This window comes from Durio zibethinus, unplaced genomic scaffold, assembly GCF_047325235.1.
Source record: "Durio zibethinus cultivar Kanyao isolate XHJ-2024 unplaced genomic scaffold, ASM4732523v1 HiC_scaffold_3, whole genome shotgun sequence".
Classification (NCBI taxonomy): Eukaryota; Viridiplantae; Streptophyta; class Magnoliopsida; order Malvales; family Malvaceae; genus Durio; species Durio zibethinus.
Window position 1 is genome coordinate 2,321,448 of NW_028323044.1, and position 11,040 is coordinate 2,332,487.

Below are 11,040 nucleotides of genomic sequence, written 5' to 3' on the forward strand. Positions count from 1 at the left end.
TTTTTTTTTTTTATTGAGCGTCTTCGCTCATCTTGTTTTCTTGTTTTGATGACCTTATCAGAATTTTTTTATCATATTAATTTCTACTCTACCTCCCTCGAGTTCATTCTCGAGGGAACCCCATTTCATTTAAAGCATTTCGGTGGATTCCTTCCGATCTCCTTATTTTATAATCTCGTTGGAAATCATATAAAGACAATTCCTATTTGAGATAGCTATTTGTGCAAGTATTTTACGATTAAGAAGCAACTGTTTCTTGTACCGATTTTTTATTAATCTACTATAATTATAGGATACCCCCATTCCTCGAATTCCTGCATTTATTCGAGTGATCCACAAACGACGAAAATATCTTTTTTTCCTATCTCTATCCCGATCAGCCGAAACCAAAGCTCTTACTCTTTGTCTCCGAGCTATATATCCCTCTTTCATTCTGGTCATTGAATAAAAGAAATTTTGATGAATAACTAATTCTTTCTTTCAGTTATTCTTTTCTAGTCTATTAATAACAAAACGGATTCTTCCAATGTATAAAATAAAAATTCCAATGGCTTTTGCTACTATAACCGTCCCGCCCACGATTTTTCCTTTTTTCTAGGCATTTCATTTCGCCTTGAAATAAGAAATTGTATTGATACTAGGTATCAAAAAAAGCATATTAACTAAAATAAAGGAGTAAATAGAAATGGATAAATAAATAGTGGGTTCCATCGTTTCTATGGTTACTTCTTAAACGGTGAGGTCCCCTCTATACACCGGAGCTCATTCCTTCATTTAACATTTAATTGGTAACTTGTACAGTTCACACTCTTCGGCTCTACTCATAAATTTTTCAGTAATAGATCTTTCACAACGAGATCTATCTTATACAGTAACGGTATGTAATTAGGAGGATTAATTGGGTAGCTGACCCTGTTAGTCCGTTCTTTGCAAGAGTCGAAGCATAATCTTTTTGCTTTTTAAATAGGATTTTCCCCGCTTAATGGATAAGCATTTGCTACCAATGGGGAATTTTTAAAAAATTCCAAGATTGGATTTGCGCCAATGGAAACCATAAATTTCATACACAATAGAAGGATATGGTAGATCTATCTTTTTTAGATAGTGAACGGAAGAACCCCATTCTATTCACTGGTACTGATCGTTGATACTGAAAAATTGTTTCCTTTTTCTCAGCCCATGATCTGAACAAGTCGCACATACACCCTAGTACATCTTCCTCGGCGCTGAGGACATCCCCGAAGAGCAGGGGCTTTCGTGACATTTCTAATTGGCTGTCTTGCATTTCTAATAAGTTGTTTAATAGTTGGCATGCTGAATCATATACAATCATATACATAATAGACTGGTTTAGATCGATCCTAACCAGATGATTATGAATTACTTCTTTTTCTCTTTAATAGATTAATAAAATATTAATCTATTAAAGAGAAAAAGAAGGAAAGGAATAAGAGGGATTAAATCAATCTAAATCAAAATTAAATGGTGTTCCATTGTCGTCAAATGGTGGTCTTCCATTGCCATTGTCGTCAAATGGTGGTCTTCCATTGCCATTGTCGTCAAATGGTGGTCTTCCATTGCCATTGTCGTCAAATGGTGGTCTTCCATTGCCATTGTCGTCAAATGGTGGTCTTCCATTGCCATTGTCGTCAAATGGTGGTCTTCCATTGCCATTGTCGTCAAATGGTGGTCTTCCATTGCCATTGTCGTCAAATGGTGGTCTTCCATTGCCATTGTCGTCAAATGGTGGTCTTCCATTGCCATTGTCGTTAACTAGTCTCCATTTTTTATTCACTATAGGTTTGTTATTCACTATAGGTTTGTTATTCACTATAGGTTTGTTATTCACTATAGGTTTTTCATTCACTATAGGTTTTTCATTCACTATAGGTTTTTCATTCACTATAGGTTTTTCATTCACTATAGGTTTGTTATTCACTATAGGTTTTTCATTCACTATAGGTTTTTCATTCACTATAGGTTTTTCATTCACTATAGGTTTTTCATTCACTATAGGTCTCGATTCTGTACGCACTATATGATCCACAATTCCATGATCTTTGGCTTCTTTTGCTGACATAAAATTATCTCTTTCCATGTCTTTGTTTATAACCCATCGGGGCTGGCCCGTTCTTTGTACATAAGCCTCTATGATGTCTTCTTGCATTTTCATTACTTCGTCTGTTTCCATGACCCAGTCTTTGAAGCCCATACTAATAGGTTGATGGATCATTACCCTGATGATATAAACATACTTCTAACTCACATAATGAGGCGAGAAGAATAGCTATAGAATTGAACAACCGTACAGGCATTTTTTGCGCATTGCATACGGCTTTACAATTGCATACGGCTTTACAATGGAATTCTCCTTTTTTCTTTCATCGAAAAAAAGAGAAAATATAGAGTCTATTAGACCCAGATTAATAAATAATCCAATTACCATCCTTCTTTTTCTTTTTTTTTCGGAAAAGTTTAAAAATACTATGATGGCTCCGTTGCTTTATATATTTATTTCGTCTGTGATTCAGCAATCCCAAAGTTTCTTTTTTTTTTTGAAAAAAAAAAAAAGAAAGAAAAAAAATAGTCTTTTTTTTTTTCGTACTCTTTCATAACATAAATATTGTTAATAGCCTCTGGTAGGAAAAGAAAAAAAGTTTGTGACGCCTGAGATGGGCCCACGATAGCTAAGATCAAATTGGAAATGCCCCTTCTCTCATACTACTCTTTCGATACATAATCTAATATTTTTTTTTGAAAAAAAAAAAAAGAAATAAAAAAAAAATTTCATATCGAATTCAAAGTGCCATGCTATTATTACTTACTAATTCATATTTCATATGGCGAAGGCATAGTCTTCTTTTTTCTTTCCATCAATAATAAAAAAAAAAAAAAACTCATTGGCGCCGAGCGTGAGGGAATGCTCTGCGTTTGGTAATTTCTCCTCCGACCATGAGAAAAGCTGCGATTGAAGCGGTCAATCCCATGGCTAGTGTATGCACATCTGGTTCCACTGCTTGCATAGTATCAAAAAGAGATAATCCAGATACTATCCCTCCGCCAGGAGAGTTTATAAAAAAAAAAACAGGTCTCGGCTATTACTCTCTATACTGAGATAGATCATAATACCCGCAAGTTGATTCGAGGTCTGGATATCAAGCTCTTTGCCCAAAAAAAGCAATCTTTCTCGATAAATTCGGTTGATTAGGATAAAATTGTATCCCTTAGTAGCCGTACAGGCACCTTTTGATGCATACGGTTCAACAAAAATTGCGAAAAAAAATCAATGTGTAGATTCCAGCCATCCTTTGTTTTTTCTAGTCGGACCTTTCTAACTTCTAATTTCTAATGAAGGGGCTTTTTCTTACATTTTTTAAATAAAATGAAATTTAAAATTAAAATTAAAGAAAGATGAGTTTTGGCCCGTTTTCCTATAATATAGAAAAAAATTCGCTAAACTTATTGCACAAACTTTTCATTGATCCATTTTTTTTTCATTGCGATTCAATCCAAATCACGATGTCATTTTCTTGTTCCTGAATGGGGTTCGTCAATTTTTTATTCAATTTTTTTAGGTTTATGCTCTACTCCGAGTAAAGATCTGCCCGATTTTTATTTGCACATATAGGACAAATGACCCAATACCACGTCTTTTTGCTATGATTTCATTTCCTTTTTTTATTTTAATTTAATTCCTTTTTCTTTCATGTTTTTCGCCAAATATTCAACGTATTTCCCATATTATTCGATTGATTAACAGTTTGAAATCGCTCTTATTTATAATTAAAAAAAAAAAAGAAAAATTATGATTATGATATAGGTGGTAATCATAAATATATTACCAATTGGGTTTTTTCTAAACGGAGCCTGGATACTTCATTTTATCAGTCCAACCAAGCCAACCATAAATCATTCTAATTGAAAATATTAATCTGGATACACCCCCATGAAATGGATCTCTAATTGCACTTCATTACACTTCCCGCTACAAATTTTTGATAATTCAATCAATCTTTTTGGGGCGAAACAGGGGATATCTCGATCGGGCGAGAGAACGGGGGAATCCCATATGACCCAATATATTTGACAAGTCGCACTATATGTCAACCCAGCTTGCATCGTTATCTCCCGGAACTTGAAAAGGAACTTTTGGAATACCAACAGGCATAAAGTAAAAAGAATGTAAAATTATATTTCGCTTTGATTGTGGAAGCGTAATACGTAATGTATAATAACGTAATAATGGTCTTATCTTAATAATATGTAATATTATATTTCACTTTGATTGTGGAAGCGTAATACGTAATGTAATACGTAATAATGGTCTTATCTTAATAATATGTAATATTATAATATGTAATATTATATTTCACTTTGATTGTGGAAGCGTAATACGTAATGTAATACGTAATAATGGTCTTATCTTAATAATATGTAATATTATAATATGTAATATTATATTTCTCACTTTGATTGTGGAAGCGTAATACGTAATGTAATACGTAATAATGGTCTTATCTTAATAATATGTAATAATGGTCTTAATAATATGGGCCTTTATCATATTTTATACATAGATAGACTAAGGCCATAAAATAAAGAAAGGCGGAATGAATGAAAGAGAATTCTTACGAATAGGTCCTTTGAATGATGAACAAATAGGGATGCATTCATTCATAAAAAATAGGATCAACCCCCATTGCGTATTGATACTTATCGAGTATAGAATAGATCTGCTTCTCTGTTTTCTTCTGAGCCGAATTCTTCCCTTATTACTAATGGAATAGAACAAACATTAATCCTTTCTCCGAAAGAATCCACCGAAAAGGGGAGGTATTCCAATGCAATAAAGTTACATAGTGTCTATTTTTCGTTGATTTGATAAAGGGGTATTTCCATGGGTTTGCCTTGGTATCGTGTTCATACTGTCGTATTGAATGATCCCGGTCGCTTGCTTTCTGTTCATATAATGCATACAGCTCTGGTTGCTGGTTGGGCCGGTTCAATGGCTCTATATGAATTAGCTGTTTTTGATCCCTCCGATCCCGTTCTTGATCCAATGTGGAGACAAGGTATGTTCGTTATACCCTTCATGACTCGTTTAGGAATAACCAATTCATGGGGCGGTTGGAGTATTACGGGGCGGACTATAACAAATCCGGGTATTTGGAGTTACGAAGGTGTGGCCGGAGCACATATTGTGTTTTCTGGCTTGTGCTTCTTGGCAGCTATCTGGCATTGGGTATATTGGGATCTAGAAATTTTTTGTGATGAGCGCACAGGAAAACCCTCTTTGGATTTGCCCAAGATTTTTGGAATTCATTTATTTCTCTCAGGAGTGGCTTGCTTTGGCTTTGGCGCATTTCATGTAACAGGATTGTATGGTCCTGGAATATGGGTGTCCGACCCTTATGGACTAACCGGAAAGGTACAACCTGTAAATCCAGCGTGGGGCGTGGAAGGTTTTGATCCTTTTGTTCCGGGAGGAATAGCCTCTCATCATATTGCAGCAGGGACATTGGGCATATTAGCGGGCTTATTCCATCTTAGTGTCCGTCCGCCCCAACGTTTATACAAAGGATTACGTATGGGAAATATTGAAACCGTCCTTTCCAGTAGTATAGCTGCTGTCTTTTTTGCAGCTTTTGTTGTTACTGGAACTATGTGGTATGGTTCAGCAACTACCCCCATCGAATTATTTGGTCCTACTCGTTATCAATGGGATCAAGGATACTTCCAGCAAGAAATATATCGAAGGGTTAGTGCTGGGTTAGCCGAAAATCAAAGTTTATCAGAAGCTTGGTCTAAAATTCCTGAAAAATTAGCTTTTTATGATTACATTGGCAATAATCCGGCAAAAGGAGGATTATTCAGAGCGGGTTCAATGGACAACGGGGATGGAATAGCCGTTGGGTGGTTAGGACACCCTATCTTTAGAGATAAAGAAGGGCGTGAACTTTTTGTACGTCGTATGCCTACTTTTTTTGAAACATTTCCGGTTGTTTTGGTAGACGGAGACGGAATTGTTAGAGCGGATGTTCCTTTTAGAAGGGCAGAATCGAAGTATAGTGTCGAACAAGTAGGTGTAACTGTTGAGTTCTATGGTGGCGAACTCAATGGAGTGAGTTATAGTGATCCTGCTACTGTGAAAAAATATGCTAGACGTGCTCAATTGGGTGAAATTTTTGAATTAGATCGTGCTACTTTGAAATCCGATGGTGTTTTTCGTAGCAGTCCAAGGGGTTGGTTTACTTTTGGGCATGCTTCGTTTGCTTTGCTTTTCTTCTTCGGACACATTTGGCATGGTGCTAGAACCCTGTTCAGAGATGTTTTTGCCGGTATTGATCCAGATTTGGATGCTCAAGTGGAATTTGGAGCATTCCAAAAACTTGGAGATCCAACTACAAGAAGACAAGTAGTCTGATGCAAGATTGCTTTGTTATTTTTCGCTTCTATTTTCTGTTTGTGATTTGACATAGGCTGCTGTAAAAATCTTGATTAAAATCGCTGCCTTTTCTTTGATTCTTGTTCTTTCGTTATTTTATTCGGGAGATGATTCTAAATAAATAGGTACGGAAGCTATAATTGTAAACCACGATCGAATTTATGGAAGCATTGGTTTATACATTCCTCTTAGTATCTACTCTAGGGATAATTTTTTTCGCTATCTTTTTTCGAGAACCGCCTAAAGTTCCAACTAAAAAAATGAAATGATTTTTCATTATCTCAATTGAAGTAATGAGCCTCCCAATATTATATTGGGAGGCTCATTACTTCAATTAGTCCCCGTGTTCCTCGAATGGATCCCTTAATTGTTGAGAGGGTTGCCCAAAGGCAGTATATAAGGCGTACCCAGTAAAACTTACAAGTAAACCAGATATAGAGATGGCGACTAAAGTTGCTGTTTCCATTATTATATAATTATATAAATAATATATATAAATATAAATATAAATAATATAAATATAAATATAATTTCAAGATCACAATGGATCTATGATAAGATCGTTTATTTACAGCGGAATGATATACAAAGTCAACAGATCTCACTGAATACAAAATAAGATTTATGGCTACACAAACCGTTGAGGGTAGTTCTAGATCTGGTCCAAGACGAACTGTTGTAGGGGATTTTTTGAAACCATTGAATTCGGAATATGGTAAAGTAGCTCCTGGATGGGGAACGACTCCTTTGATGGGTGTCGCAATGGCTTTATTTTCGATATTCTTATCTATTATTTTGGAGATTTATAATTCTTCCGTTTTACTGGATGGAATTTCGCTGAATTAGATTCACAAGAACCACGAAGCCTCGCTTTTCAATACAAAAAGTGAAACTTTTAGTTCTCGGATTTTTTTTAGCCCATTCTATTTTGGTAGTTCGACCGCGAAATTTTTTTTGTTTCTGTATTTCCGGAATATGAGTGTGTGACTTGTTATAATTGATCCTATTGATAGTACAGAAAATGGGTCTGTCCTCTTGATCGAGATAGTTTTATCCCGTCGGATAGCCATTCTAGTATCTGGAGCACGGAATATATGAAATGGATCACGAAGTATTCGAACTATGATTCATACTTAATATTCAAACCTCGCGGCCGGACTCAAAAAAAAAAAAAATTTTCAAAGAAAGAGGTTTTTTATTTATAAATCGAGAAATTTTTTCTTCTTTCAAACTCTCATTTAGTTTATGCTTATTTTGATCAAAGGACAAACCTTTCTTTTCTTTGTATTTTTATTTATTATATCTATTCTATTCATTGAATAAGTGATGATCCAATAATTCTTACTCAAAGAATCTTTGGACTTAGTTTGAAGGTTTTATTGAATCATCGCGGTTCTGGTATGAATCTGAAGTTTCAATTGATTCATAGGGTCTTAACAAGAGAATTCCTATTAAAAATAAAGAAAACAAGAATAAAGCCACATTCCATATAAATAACAAATCAAAGCAAAGAAAAAGAAAAGAAATAAGTAGGTAAATAGAAGATTCAAGAGGCCTGATCAACATAAAGACGAATGCGCCGACTTGATTTTTTGGCATTATAATTACAACTACAAAAAAGAGCTTTCGGATTTTTACTCTTTTGTGTCTTCAGATAAAATTGAATGAAAAGATTAAGAAGTTTCAAACTTTCTATTCCATATCCGTTTCAGCTATTATTTGGGTGTTTTTGTTTGAGCTGTACGAGATGAAATTCTCATATACGGTTCTCAGGGGGGGAGTCCTCTTGGTTTACCTATCTCAATAAAGTCTATGATTGGTTCGAAGAACGCCTCGAGATTCAGGCGATTGCAGATGATATAACTAGTAAATATGTTCCTCCTCATGTTAACATATTTTATTGTCTAGGAGGAATTACGCTTACTTGTTTTTTGGTACAAGTAGCTACAGGATTTGCTATGACTTTTTACTATCGTCCAACCGTTACTGAGGCTTTTACTTCTGTTCAATACATAATGACTGAAGCTAACTTTGGTTGGTTAATCCGATCAGTTCATCGATGGTCGGCAAGTATGATGGTCTTAATGATGATCCTGCACGTATTTCGTGTCTATCTCACTGGTGGTTTTAAAAAACCTCGCGAATTGACTTGGGTTACAGGCGTGGTTCTGGCTGTGTTGACTGCATCTTTTGGTGTAACAGGTTATTCCTTACCTTGGGACCAAATTGGTTATTGGGCAGTCAAAATCGTAACAGGCGTTCCGGAAGCTATTCCGGTAATAGGATCGCCTTTGGTAGAGTTATTGCGTGGAAGTGCTAGTGTGGGACAATCCACTTTGACCCGTTTTTATAGTTTACACACTTTTGTATTACCCCTTCTTACTGCTGTATTTATGTTAATGCATTTCCTAATGATACGTAAGCAAGGCATTTCTGGTCCTTTATAGAGAATATAGACCATAGCTATATTGTAACCAATCATTTATCTTATTACTTGCCAATCATTTATCTTATTACTTGGGGGAGGAACAATAGTATTTCATTGCTACAAATATGGATTGTTGAAAAAAAAAAAAAAATAAGACATGTATTTGGATATTTCCTTTCAACTCCACAATATTCTATTATTTATTTGATATGACATGAATAGTTGAAGGGAATTCCCCGAAGAGAAAATGGATTATGGGAGTGTGTGACTTGAACTATTGATTGGGCCATGCAGAAATATGCCTTTATCTGCTACATTGGAATTCACAACCAAATGTGTCTTTGTTCCAACCACCGTGTAAGCCCCATACAAAGGATAGGCTGGTTCGCTTGAAGAGAATCTTTTCTATGATCAGACCTGACGATGTCGTGTATGAACAGGGCTCCGTAAGATCCAGTAGAATAAGTGATTTGGCATAATGCAAATTAGATTTTATTTATTTATTTTTATTTTTTTTTTACTTTCTTATCTTAATAGTATGAAAATACATTCATTTCTTCTGCATCGACCCGATTTATTATTATTATACTATCGGAGTGAAACAAGGGATCTAAAGAAGAGCAAAGGCTAGACTATATTAGTAACAAGTAAATCCTTTGTATGTAAAAAATCTCGATATATTTTTGGGATAAAGGTGAATCGCAAGGCCTAAGACGACCCAGAAAGCACTTGATCACGATCAACTTTGTACGCCTACTTGGGTATTGAGCATTTACCTGTAAAAATGGCATTCCTTGGAATGTATAGTTGCAACTTCGTAAAATGGAATCAGGTAACTTTTTTCTTACATATGAAATCATTCATATATGTGTGGATAACATATAGATTCATTTTATATGTATCCGTTTGTATCCATTTGATTCGATTGATTTTTGCTTGAGCCGGATGATGAAAAATTATCATGTCCGGTTCCTTCGGGGGATGGATCTAGAAAAATTCACCTATCCTAATAACAAAAAAACCTGACTTGAACGATCCTGTATTAAGAGCTAAATTAGCTAAAGGTATGGGTCATAATTATTATGGGGAACCCGCATGGCCCAATGATCTTTTATATATTTTTCCAGTAGTAATTCTCGGTACTATTGCTTGTAACGTAGGCTTAGCGGTTCTAGAACCTTCAATGATTGGTGAACCCGCGGATCCATTTGCAACTCCTTTGGAAATATTACCTGAATGGTATTTCTTTCCTGTATTTCAAATACTTCGTACAGTACCTAACAAGTTATTGGGTGTTCTTTTAATGGTTTCAGTACCTGCGGGATTATTAACAGTACCTTTTTTGGAAAATGTTAATAAATTCCAAAATCCATTTCGTCGTCCAGTAGCGACAACCGTTTTTTTGATTGGTACTGCGGTGGCCCTTTGGTTGGGTATTGGAGCAACATTACCGATTGATAAATCCCTAACTTTAGGTCTTTTTTAAATTGAATCAATTTTAAAATAAAATATCATGATGTGCGTATCTAGGGAGTAGTCACTTCAAAGTCAAAGTGAATTCTCCCTAGATACATTTATTCAATTCTGGTCCCAATATATGGATTGTGCTGAAGGTTCAAAATCCATTTTCGTTTTTTTTTTTTTTTTCTAATTTTCTAAAGTAAAAAAAAAAAAAATGAAATAAATCCTAAATCCAATGGATTTAAAATTTTGGTAAATCAATTTCGCAATGCTTTTCTACTTCTTTTCTAGAATGCCCAATATTTGTTTTACATCTTCTATGCGAAAGTGTTCAATTTTCATAAGGTCTTCTTGACTGTTATTCAAAAGGTCCAATAATGTATGTATATTGGACTTTTTGAGACAATTATAGATCCTGGGAGGCAATTCTGATTGGTCAATAAAAATATATTTCAATGCTATTTCTTTTTTCTTTTTTCTTAGTTTAGCTAATCTATCATGAAAAGGAAAAAAAGGTAAAGTAACGTTGTGTTGATTGTTTTCTAAATGTAAGTTTTCTTCTTCCGCATCTAGAAAGGGAATAAATAAATCAATCAAATTCCGAGAGGCTTCATGAAGTGCTTCTTTAGGAGTTAAACTTCCATTTGTCCATATTTCTAGAAAAAGTATCTCCTGTTTTTCATTATCATTCCCATAACAATGAATA

General features: G+C 34.9%; 1 protein-coding gene across 1 annotated transcript; it reads left to right on the forward strand.

The window, feature by feature from the left end:
* The first annotated feature begins 6,998 nt into the window (after window positions 1-6,998).
* LOC149503924 (cytochrome b6) lies at window positions 6,999-10,529 on the forward strand. The gene is made up of 2 exons (XM_089757937.1): window positions 6,999-7,426; window positions 8,251-10,529. Exons 1-2 carry the CDS (start codon window positions 7,421-7,423, stop codon window positions 8,890-8,892), a joined length of 648 nt encoding a protein of 215 aa, XP_089614063.1. The 5' UTR covers window positions 6,999-7,420; the 3' UTR covers window positions 8,893-10,529.
* The last annotated feature ends 511 nt before the right edge of the window (window positions 10,530-11,040 follow it).